Source organism: Cyanistes caeruleus, chromosome 2, assembly GCF_971803275.1.
Source record: "Cyanistes caeruleus chromosome 2, bCyaCae1.hap1.1, whole genome shotgun sequence".
Lineage (NCBI taxonomy): Eukaryota > Metazoa > Chordata > Aves > Passeriformes > Paridae > Cyanistes > Cyanistes caeruleus.
This window is the reverse complement of record NC_141702.1, coordinates 69,191,356-69,204,264: the sequence shown is the minus strand read 5'-3', so window position 1 is coordinate 69,204,264 and position 12,909 is coordinate 69,191,356. Positions and strand designations below refer to the sequence as shown.

Genomic DNA, 12,909 nt, shown 5'->3' with positions numbered 1-12,909 from the left:
ATTTACTTTCTAATAGGTTATGGGAAGAATGAAGACTATAAACCAGCACCTCAGACAGAGAAAATAGAATGTTCCTTTCTTACTATTTCTGTACTGTTGATGTAAATCACAGCATACCTTAAGGTACTGTTAACTGCTCCCAGCTTGTTAGCTTGCTCACAGTCTTCCAATTCTTTGGAATTATTTGCTGCTTTTGAATACTGTAAAAAAAAAGTCATGTTTAATATGCAAATGAATTACTGAAATCCTCAAGAACAGGTGTTGTGAAATGTATTTCTAAGTTTAGCAGTGAGTTCCCTAGTATTAGGGAAAATCCTATTCTTCTAGAAGCAGTATATGGTTCTGGAACATTTCTTACTTTTTTTTTTTTTTTACTTAAGTTCATCAGTACTTGATGATGAGAGAGTTCATCAGGCTGATTTCACTCTGTGAATTTAACTGCTGTAAAGAATTCAGCTAAAGATGTCAAAATTTTGTCTTGCCTTTTGTTTAAATTCTTTTGTTATGAACCACCCTACACGGAGTGCTTCAGATACTTATTTACAGAATCATAAAAGGACCTTGAAAGACAAGCAGTGTCATACCTTAAAACAAACTTTTGTTTTTAAATCAACTATAATCATACCCCAAGTTTCATTTCATTTCAGTAGGTATATTTAATAGTTTTGGCCATTTCCCCCTCATGTTCCCTTTAATCCAATTCATCGGCTCACTTCAGATGCACACAGGTCTGGAAGACAAGCTTTTTCAACTGAAATTTTGCTTATTTTATAGAGAGAATTGAAATATATAACCTGAACTTTCATTCTGAAGTTTTTTTAAAAAGGAATCCACTAAGAACACTTACTTCTGTAATGCTTCTAAGGAAAACATTCAAAGAATTAAAGATTAAATTCCACTATTCTATAATAATTTGGTTATGTATACAAGGAATTTAAGTCTGTCAGCTTAAAGCTCAAAAAGTTCTTCTAAATTTTGGAACATAAAAGGTAGTAACAGTGCTATCTTAAAAGATAAACTCAATTTCCTCCTTTTGGGGGTTTTTGGTTTGGGGGCAGGGGGGGTAATATGCATGTTTTTCCCAAGCTAAACCTTAGGTCAATTAATAAAATAAATAAATGATAAATTTTAAAAGAAAGAGTAATTAATTTCTGAGGACAGCCTTGTGGTGTCAGAGGCAAAGTACCACCACAATATGTATCACTCAAAAAAAGAAAGTATTTACCTAAAACTGTTCAGATGAGTAAGCAGAATTATTTCCATTTTAAAAATGCATTTGCCTGAATCAACACAAGGGAAAACAGCAGAAGACCTAAGAAGTGAAGGAGATTAGAAATACCAAATAACTTAAATCTTGTTAGGGGTCTTGTCCATAAATATTTACTTTAGAAAGATTTTCTCACTCAATTTTCTTGGATTTGACAGGCATGGGACCTCATTCTTCAGCATAGTATGGATGTTAAATGGGAACAAGGAATAGCCTTAACCTGGACTGAAACAGATACTGCTGATGAAATAACATACTGAGATGCTGAAGCAAACATTTAGCATGTCTAGAGTTGCAAACCAATCCCTACCCTGAAATGAAAAAAGGTTATTGCCACTAATATAATATTAGAATCCTAAATTTAAGGTTTCTAACAAAATGAACAGTCAGTCTCAAACATATTTCCAGTCTTTCCTATTCTCCAGTGTTTAATAGCAACAGTTGTCAGATCAGTGCTTTGTGATCCCTGACAAGATTAGGACAAAATATCTGTTCTTGCCAACCAAATCTCCTAAGGCCAGTTACTGGAAAAAAAAACAGAAAAGCGAAGAGCAGGAAGCAAATTACAAAGTTGAATATTGCAACCTGGCATTGCTGTTTCCTGTCCCTTGCTTCAAATATTAATACAGCTTTAATGCCTTGCCACAAAATATACATTCATCACTCAAATGCAACAGAACAATGGAAAAGGAAATAACTGTGTGCCTCTACCACACTATTTCAAAAGGTTTATGGTGGTGTCAAGAATTCAAAAGACATCCTCTATTGCTAACTACATGCCTATAGGGAAGTTCTACAAGTGTTACCTTGGTCTTTGCAGCTAGATGAGTATTCAAAAGAACTGGTTTTTTTATTGTTCAGCAAAAAAATCCAAAAACCTAAAGCTAGAATTTTACAAGCTCCTCTAATTAGGAAAGGCAATGGGAAACTGGACAGAAGCCACAGAAAACCTCTCCACAGGATTCTATCATGAGTTTATCTATTCAAGAGATTATAACTCTCATTATAAAAAAGGTATGTTTGGTTATTTTCAGCTTTTCAAGACTGACACTATCACGATGAAAGAGAGACACTGGACATGCTTGTCCTCAGGGAAAAAAAAGAAACACCCCTTTTTTTAACCCAGTACTTAACAGATAAGCTATTATGTGTAAGACTTCCCCAAGCGGAAATTATCACAGGCTAATAGCATAGTACTTGCACAGTCCTTGAAACAAAACATTCATACTCAAATGAATTTGATATTACCTTAAAAGGGATATTAAATGAGATTGGCAATTTTTAATTGGCTCTACGAAAGATCATTTAACTGAACCATAAGAAGTAAGAAAATGGCATGGGTAAGATTTATGTCCATTCTGATGACAAATTTCACCCAGAAATATTTGCTTCTATTACAGAAAAGCAGCACATATTAGTGCCTTCTACTGCAGATTAAAGGTACAGAATTGCCTAACTTTCAGTTCTGTAGCTGGTTTCAACAACCAGCAAGGCAACTCAAAGGAAACCACTGTAGTGAACATACAGCAAATGACAGCTTCCCAAAGAATCTATCCCACTTTCTTTATTGTGGTGAAAGTAAAAGAATTTCATTTTTTCACTTCCTAAATCCAATTTGATGTGCTAATGTGAAGTATCTAAAGAACAGCATACTCTTTGGTTACTATTTAACAACTTATTTATGGCTCTCAAAATAAATCCATCAGGACGCTCAAATGCCTGCTACAAGAATCCTTTCTGAAACAGTCTTTAGTCTTACAATCCCTCTTTTTAGGATGCATTATGGTATTCCAGGAGTCATTTTCCCTACAATCAAACTTGGAACATAAAAGAGTCAATGAAAAAGAGAAAAGGCAACAGGTTATTCAGCTAAAACACAAGATCCGCTCCCAGAGATAGTGTCAGCTTTTCAGAACAACTATTGCTGCTTGTGCTGGAATGGCAAACAACTGACATTTACGTCATGTCAGTGAGAAAGATTTTTCTTCTCTGATTACCAGGAACCTTTAAATGAAGAGACAGTCTTTACTTCAGTGAGTTAATGTATGTATAAAATAAGATTTCCTCTAGACCTAAAGCTTGGAAAGTCTGCTCTGTTCCAGACAGCAGCACACAAGTCATCAATTCCCAATGAAATATTCATCTCAACTATCTTTGATAATGTTTCTTGGCATGAGACCTAAACCTAATGCCAACAGTCCTTTTCATAAGTCCTTTATGATGCTGTGAACTACACCCAGCCCAGTGAGGTAGAAAGCACTGGGGAGGATGGAGATACGATAGCTAATCAAGAGGTAAGTGTCCACAACGCAGTCAAGGTGCTCAATTGGAAGATCTCTCATTTGGGCACCATTACGCCCTCAACTGCTAAAATCCTCCTTCTTGGGGACTGTGTTTAGGATGTGTGGGTAGCCTCTGATCTGACTTTTCTGCTCTTTTCCTAGGCATATATGACATTTCTTCTTGGCATTTTTGGCTTTGCCAAAATCACTTGTTGATCTAGGAAGATTGGTTAGGAGAGTAGCAAGCAAAAGCCAACAGCACAGACTGACTACTTAAGTCTGCACTGGCCACTCTGGTCTAAACTGTCTTTAGACTAATGACCAAATAACATCTGGACTAATGACCTCTTGAAAATAAGGCAAAGCAGAACTCCATCCAATCATTTGGGTTCTTTCAAAATTAGATGTCATTATTTATGATCCTTAAGAAAGAGTGCGCTACTACTGCCTCTGCATCTTCGGCTATAGCTTTTTAAAAGGTGGCTGGTACTCAGAAATGAAGCAACAATTTTGCATTAGGCATTCTGTGGCCATGCACTGCTTGTGATATGTCCCTTGTCATTCATTGACTCAGTCTGCACCAGCTCTCCAGCAATGACAGACTCAAAACAACACAACAGTACCAGCTATGTCAGAAACACTACCATACATAAAGGTAAAAAGGTAAAGCCACAAACAGGAATTGATCAGTTATCTTAACCATTTCATTAGTATGTGAACACTGAAGGTTTGTACTAGAAAGTCACATAGCTGTTATAAGGTTAAGATCAAAAAAAAAACCCAGAACTTTGGAAATAAAGAAGTACTTACTTTATTAGAGCTCCCAGCCTTAATTCCAACAGGTATTTTGCTCTAAAAACAAAAAATAAATCACAGCTTTTACACTGCTCATAGAAATGGTTATGTTTTATTAAAATCTACCAATTAGGTATCATTCCTATACAGGTTAAAGCTAACTTGTTTTTTGAAAAATTAACTTGCTCCTTTACCTTTTCAACATGTTATATGCAAAACAGTGCTAGAGCTAAGAAGAGACTTATTCTTGAAGTTATCTGCTTTGTTCATAAAATGCCCAAGATCTTAGAATATTTTGGTTGTACTTCTACTTTTCAAATGGAAAAGAAAGTTGTCACTTTTAGTTAAATTTAAATTCTAACTAGTAAGTATTGTTATTATAATACTAGTCACTGCAAATTGACAATTTTTTAGCAAAAAAGCCTTTTTCTATTATATATTATATTTGATCCATACCTCAGGACAAGGCTCTACATGACAGTCTTTGATAGAACAATGGCCATCGTCAGCCCAAAATGGGCATGGTCTCTTCAAGTTGACCTAAACATACAAAAGCAGAAGTTTACAATCCACACTTATATAAGGCAACTGTAGAAGAAAGCTCTCAGTATCAGGAAATCCTTCAAATTTAAGGAGATGATACAAGGAAAAAAGTGTTATATTAAATACTTTAAGTCTAAGGTGTTTTGGGGGAGTTTGGTCTGTCATTTGGTTTCTTTGAATTAGTCTCTCTGACTACATAAGATGAAGGTTTATGCAGTAAAACTGTTAATGATAATGGTCTCCAGTGAATGAACACAAACACATAGTATATTAAAGCAAAATTAAATCTCCCACTACTAAATTTAAATAAGTGCTTGGATGATTTTGGATCTCAAAATCAAACTAAAAACGGACTATTATTTTAAAATGTTAAAGAGATTCCTCATTCAAAAAAACCCTGACAAGACATTTAGCAGATGGTGCAACTTCTTAGAAGTGATGACAAATATCTTCTCATTACAGCTCAAACCTTGCTAGCACAGATACAATAAAAGCAGAGATTTTAGGTTGCTTTCCCCACATTTCCTCTATTCAATGCACAAACACCATTCCTAGAAAAAAATAATGCAAAATGATTTATTGTACTTGTTCACTCATACCTTCTTAAATAAAGCACAAGATAGTTACATTCTATATGACCTTCACAGTAAGACCTATTATATAAAACTTTCACCTCCCACCAATTTCTACCAAAAAAGACCAGCCAATAGTTAAATTACAACCCTCTTCAAAGTAAACTCTCACAATAAAAAATGCTTACACACTGAGGAAGATATAAGTAACTAGGCAGCCCCTGTTTTTACACAGATGAATTCGTAAATAAAAGAATACTGCTGCCTAAACTGAAGATTAATTCAGAAAGAGCACATGCAAATCAAGATGTACTTGTCCCAGAATGACTGAAGATCACCAAAAAACCAGTACACACACAAACTGAGGTTGTATAGCACTTGTATTTTTATCAAACCAGTCATGTACTGTCTACATAGAACATCTGATCTTCAGGGTATGAGGCACTGGATTTCATTATTATCACTCAGAGTATTACTCAGTCCTTTTACAAATTAAAAGACAGATTCTTGATTGTGAGGTTTCCATAGTTTGTGTGTTTTGTTTCATAAAACTAGAGACACAAATGTTTATTTCTTTTTTCCTTCCATTGAGAAGTGTTCCACTAATTAGAAACCACCTAGCACAACTTCTGCGAGACTTCATGAAGTTTTCTCTGGCCTTTAAATAAAAACTACCTCATCTATTCAGTATTGTACATTAAGGTTTGAGTTCTTCTATACCACTTCACATCATTGCCAGAGGCAAGGGAAAAGGACTTCCTTCCAGGGAGAAGGGGTTCTTTCCAGTCAAGAAAAAATGGCAGAGGGAGTCAGATCTGATATTTTTTTCCCTGCTCTGTTTGAATCACTTATTTTTTTTATGCCCTCTGTTATTAGTACTGTTGCTGTTACTATTAATTTTCTTACCTCATTGCTGTTTCCAGAAAACTGTACTTATCTCAACCCATGATCTTTACCTTTTTGCCTCCATTTCTCATCTCCATCCTGACACAGCATGGAGAGGAAAACAGGAACAAGAGTGACTGGTGCGTGGTTTGGTGGGGAGTACCATTCCTAAACCACAACACCTACCTTCACAACTTCCACATCCATTTACGTGCTTAAAAGCACTTTCATCATTCTACACAGGGATATCAAAAAAGCTATTATTTATTGAAACAGGAAAGGGTGAGGAATGTTCTGACTGACTTACTCAGTTTGCTTGTTCAACACAAATTCTTCCCTGCCACCACTGGAAGTACTAAATGAAGTGGTGCTGGGTGGACTACACAGAGGCCCTTGGAACTGCTCATCTATTAGGAAGACCAGTATAAAAGATGAGGCAGGATTGAAACACACCTTCAGAGCATGATCTGCAGAACTGCTGTTGAAATGAACATTAGCTCTAAATTTGCAAGATTAAATTACTGTTGTGTTCAGCCTCATATACATGCTGCTCCTCATCTTCATACACTTTGTTTTGTACGCTTCTGTTGCTTCTGGAGAATGTCATTACCACTACTACATGATGTATTAGTACTGAAGTTGCACATATCCTGTTTCTCCTGAAAAGCGAATTGAGAACTATATCATGTAGAAAGAGATTCAAAGTGCAGTTACACATTATTGCTTGCTCAGGCTAGGAAAGGAAGAGCCTAGTGCTTTCTTCCTTTCTTCTCCTTCTGCACACTCATAACTCCGTCTTGCATGAGTTTAATGCTTGTCGTCGATTCCAGATCAGTTAGATGACTTTTTACAAGCTGAGGAGAAAAAACCCCAAAACCAACAAAATCAACAAAACCCCCTACCAAATGACAAACCAAAACACCCAAACTAAGTATCTACTAGGTTAAAGAGATGCATTGGCTTAACTGAGAGGTAAAAGTAGCAAAGGGGTAGGGTGCTGCCCTAGGAGTGTGAGCTCCTTTTTCCAGTGGCAGGCAGCCACCTGATTAGGTCAGTCAAAATGCAACTTCACTTTTAAGTTAAGCATATCTGAAAACAAAAGTATCAGGCTTCAAATCTTCATTTGAACATCAGATAGTAATGCAGAGAAAAAAGTGCTTCAAGTAATAAAAAGTGATACTACATACTACTTGAAAAAAGAACAGTTTTACCTATTTTTCAAAGGAATAACAGTTCTCTAGATAGCAAACACTAAAATCAGAAATAAGACAGCAACTTATTAGAAAAATAAATCATGGCAATATTTCCATTTCAAATTACGCGTATTCCTTAGAAGATAAGCACTGCATGCTGTCATAAAATTGCTAAAATATGACCCTTTTCCAGATGCAGCAGTACAAAGGCACTATCTTTAAAACTTCCACTTATCAATTAAATGAAAGCAGTCATGATTTAATGTCACTGACTCTAGGATGTAGCAAGGAAGACTTATTACCAACATAACTGTCAGGGACTGAAAACCTGCTTCAACCAAATTAAAGAGCTGTGAGCTTCTAATAGGCAGTTTAATACTGGCAAGTTGACTTGATATGCAATCCTTCCTATATTTTCTGCATTTTACTTAAATTATTCAAGAAAATACCATTCTAAGTGTACCTTGTAGTATCTGAAGTAATCACGTTCTTGCAGTTTCTGTATTTTGGGAAAGATCTTGAAAGTATTGAAGTCATCAATGCTTTCTATGTCACATAAACAATCATCCAGGACTCCTGTGAGCTATTGAAAAATAAACATTTATTTTTAATACAGAAATAGAATATTAACTGCAGAAAAATTCTTTAAAGAGAAAAATATGGTAATTGAAAGAAATACTAGTGAAATGCAGTTCCATAGCAACTATTTCTCATCACGAAATACTCGGTAACAAACTCAAACTGTAGTGCTTTGAGCTTAAGTCCACCTCCAAATGCACTGCTAAATCAATGTTAGAAAGATTAACAAATTCACCCCTGAAATTTGTTGATGCTTTCAGCATATAGAACTTTCTGAAGAATAAGCAACAAGACTTTCTAAATTATAAACATGTGGTATATTAGCAAAGCTGCATATCAACTGTTCTCCTACCAAATGCTCACGAGTCAAATTGCCTAAAAAAACCCTACAATCACACACTGTCATCTTATTTTCATATTTCTTCTCAAAGTGTGAAAACACTCCATCTAGTTTCCTTAGAGGCATGGGGAAAAGGAATGCAGGCTCTTCTGTGCCCAAGAAGTTTGCAATTTTACAAATAAATTCAACAAACAAATCCATGGAAAAGCAGGCACAGGGATCTACATTGCAATGCTGTGAATCTATCATGACTTTTCCAGGACTCATCCCTCTTCTTGTGCCAGGACAGCCAGCTGTACTGCTGCTGCACTAGGTTAAGACCACCTCTGTGAAAAGCAGCACACACTACAAGTGCAGAAGTTCTACTGCTAACACAGAACGGGAAGGCAGAACTGTGCATGTAGCAGAGAGGACAGCTCCAACCAACATCACAAACTAGGCTACAACAACACTCTTGCTGAGACGCTGGCAGTGTTTTATTGCAAGGTAGAAATACTAAAAGTGTGATTCTATGAACATTTATATAATAAATTTTAATAAATCTAAACTAACGCTCTTAGGCATGGCTTCTTAAACTACTACAGACATGTCTGAAGGGAGTGGAACCAAACACTGGTGCTTACTGCTTCTGTTCTTCAGGAAATTCATTGACATCCATTATGGCCTAGAAATTAATTGAAATAGAAATGCCCACACATACCTTTTCATGGGATTAGAAGAACTTCCAGCTATTAAAATGTTACATGGAAAAGGAGACAAAATATTTTGTAGCTTTTTCTTCCCTCCACAGATTTCACATAGATGAGATTATGAAATCATCTAATCTGTTTTATGCATGATAAATCACTCCCATACTTTACAGAACAGATACCCTTATATAACCAAGCTTGATGTAAAAGAGCCACTAGAAATGAAATTGTAGGCTTCGGCTCCTTTATGAAGCATAAAGGAGGCCTGGAAAATGGAGTTCCCCCAACTCTCTATGAGAATAAAGAAGTAAAGATATTGCAATGAAGCATTTAAGTGGAAAATTCACCTTATGTAGATCCTACTTTTCCTGAGGCACTAAATAGGCTGTCACAATTCTGTAGAGCAGATATAGCAATGAAGTAAAACTAATTTAAGGGAAGTTACTTTAACCAATTTTTTTTCCCTGCTGTTATGCTTCCCTTGTTAATGCTACCTGACTTCAAACCTGGGCAAACAACTGTCAAAGAGCCAATGTGTAATTACAGGTTTTTCACAGCCCACATGACTGCCAACTCCAAAGTCAGAAGAAAAAACTTGTTATTAACTATGCCTGCAGAAATAAAAGCCCCATGCACTTTAATCTGTAACCATTTCATTTAAAATTTCAAATTTTCTTATTGATCACACACAGGCAGAAATCTGTAAAGGTAACACCATACCACGAAGCAAACAGGACATCATTTCATTACAATATAAAAAGGCAAAAAGATAACTCTGAATATTTTGCTCAAATGTTACTGAGCTGTATAAATAGGGTGATACAAGAAAGTTTTTTTTGGACTGAGAAGATAGAGAGTAGGAAACTATTTTGATGACCAGCTCATAAGGCTATCCACTGCTTACAAAAATAATTTTACCATCTATGCAAAATGGAAAATGTTTTTTCAGGGGAAAAATGGCCCAGATAAATGCAATAGTGTCAAATCCTCATGGAAAAATAAGAAACTGCAGCCTTTTCATTTAACTAAGACCTCAATTCTAAGAACATCTTTGAAAACACAGGACAGTTTACCTAGATTAATGAAGTTTCCTCCTCAAAAACTCAAACTGATCTAGGAAATTATGAAGAGAAAAACTAATTCAGAGTACCAGAGCAAGAAAACTAACTTTTCCATTTTTTTTCCTCCTCGCAACTTGTTCAGAACTGAAACAGTTAGATCTCTGTATACATAAAACAGCAGCATCAATGTTTCCTTGGACAGCATGCTCTAAAATTAAGCTAAGCTGTATCTGTACAAAACGACAAATTATAATATGCTTTCACAGCATATATGAAACACTAATACTGCACAGCAGTGGAATCAGTTCACAGCACAATGATGCAACAGCAACAATGGATTCAAGTACCCAGTCATAGGCTTTTTTTTTTAATTAGTCTAAGTGCAGGATTCAGTGCTCTCACTTACGATGTAACACTTCAAGAACATGCAGACAATTGTTTCATTTTTATCAACATCTGGAACTTCCAATAAATTTGTTTTTTCAAACTGGGGACATCAAAATAAGAACAGTGTACTACATGGTTAAAACTACACATTGCAAGGCCTACTTTGTTATTCACACAATAGGAACTTTGCCTTCTTTTAATTGAACTTCATTAGCTAACTTAGTCCACAAATATAAAGTCAAACTATACTGTAAGTTATCACAAGTTTTATTACAGTAGACAAGTATCGTGGTTTCTTTTCATCTGTTAATTACTTTGAACTCTACAATAAAACCTAAAAGCATTAGCCTATTATAAATTGTGTTCAAGAAGTCATCTGACATTGCGTAGCTGCTATTTTTTCTACATTTTCCAATATGCTTATCAAAGTACTTCCAGGTATTGTCAAACCTTGTTTAGTTCCTAAACAGGTATCAGATCTATATTGGAGAAGTGAAACTTTTAACTTATCTTCTCCAAGATAAATCAACCTTTCAGAAGAAAAGGTCAATGTCCAACCTGCATCAATTTCTCCTTATGAAATCTAGAAAGAAAAACACAGTCAGCACTTTAATATTAAGGAAAAAACCTGAATAAATGCATATAATAAGCATTCTGTTCATACAAAACAACCTTATTAGTGTTATCAGGTTGGTGTACTTTAATTGCTTCAACAATTAGTAGACCACCTGGGACACCTTGTTTTGATCCTTAGACATTTTACTTTGCCATGGCTGCAGAATGAGAGAACAGCCTTAGGTAACACGACTCCAAGAACTATTGGCTAGCTTATCTTTCCCTGCACAAGCCAAATTCTGAACACAATATGCTAACAAATTTATGAAACAGCAACAACCAATCTCTCTGCCAAGCATCACAAAAAATCCCATGCCACTCTATTAAGTAATTCTTTAAGAACTCCATTTCAATTACCATTTAGCTATGCTAAAAAAGCTACTAAAATAATGTAAATCAGAGACAAACTCAACTTACAAAAAAAATGCTGCAATAAAAGTTACCTATGCTACTGTCATCACCACCCTGGGTGGCCACCTACAGTGTAGCATATTATACAACACAGACATTTAGAAAATATAAGAAAAAGAATAATCCAGAGAGTAAGCTTTGCTCCACGTGGACAGTGTATTCCTCTCTAAACTCACTCCGGCGTCTTTGGCCCAGCTGAAAGCCTCTCCTACTTAACACCAGCTATCATTTCGGTCACGGTCACACGGTGGATGAACAGCGAGCTCCGAACTACAGACACCTGCCCTCCTAAAGCTGGGAGGGCAGTTTACAGAAGGCAGGAACGTTCTCATCCTCGCCTGTAATGCGGGCATACAGACACGACCCAACACAAGCCAAGCCCGGGCATTGGCATCACTATTTGAACATATGGCTTCTCACGGACTTCATCAGGGCACCGAACTTTCTGCCTGAAGCCAGGGGCATGAGCCAACCCAGAGCTCCTCAACATATCCCACTGACTGATGCTACCTGTGGTTCCCAAGTCAACCAACTTCTCCCCGCAGATGGGCGGCACCGGCCCCGGGCTGGACGCCGGCAAGCGCCAGCCGCAGGGTGTGGAAGGGGAAGGACGCGGGCTACAGACTCCAACCAGAGATTCTCCGACTTCTCCGCGGGGAGCCTGCACATGACACGTCCCAGAGCTGCCCTCTCCCCCACGACCCCCGAAGCGACCTCACCTCCCGCCTCTGCCCTACTGCCCCTCCGGGAGGGCTCCGCAGCCCTACCCTCAGCGGGCGGGCATCCCTGCCCGGCCGCGCTCCGTGCCCGCTCCCTGCCGTCACACCCCGCCGCGCCGTCCTGCCAGCCGCCGGTCCCTACCTGGGCCTCCGCTGTCAGGACGCAGCCGAGCACCGCCAGCAGCCGCGCTGCCAGCCGTGTCCTCGCCGCCGCGCTCCGGCCGCCACCGCCGCCGCTCATGCTGCTGCTGCTGCTGCCGCCGCCGCCGCGACTGACGGAGGAGGGGGCAGCCCTCGCCCCGCCGGCACAGGAAGGAGAGGGACGCGCCGCGGGTCGGCGGCGGCAGCGTCTCCTCCCAGCGCGGCCGCTCCTGCGGGCGGCGGGACCTGTCGGGCGGGGGCGCCGCGCTCACCGCGACCTGCCCGCGGTACCGCCGCGCGCCCGGAATCCTCTCGCGAAGCAGCGGCACCGCCGCCGCCCCGCTCCAGCGCCCGCCGCTCCCGGGCCGCCGCCGCGCGGCACGCCGGGAGATGTAGTTCCCGTCCTGGGGCCGGGGCGGGGCGGCGGCGC

The 12,909-nt window shown here is 38.6% G+C and overlaps 1 protein-coding gene across 1 annotated transcript in view; it reads right to left on the bottom strand.

Annotated features, from left to right (window-relative positions):
* ERO1B (endoplasmic reticulum oxidoreductase 1 beta) overlaps positions 1–12,846 on the bottom strand; it is a 29,132-nt gene extending 16,286 nt beyond the window's left edge. The window contains exons 1-5 of the mRNA XM_023923850.2: positions 12,481–12,846; positions 8,001–8,120; positions 4,801–4,884; positions 4,360–4,401; positions 118–200 (exon numbers count right to left, since the gene is read on the bottom strand). Of these exons, the coding sequence (XP_023779618.2) occupies positions 118–200; positions 4,360–4,401; positions 4,801–4,884; positions 8,001–8,120; positions 12,481–12,579 (428 nt within the window). The 5' untranslated portion in view covers positions 12,580–12,846. The remainder of the gene's footprint in view (positions 1–117; positions 201–4,359; positions 4,402–4,800; positions 4,885–8,000; positions 8,121–12,480) is intronic.
* Between the last annotated feature and the right edge of the window lie 63 nt (positions 12,847–12,909).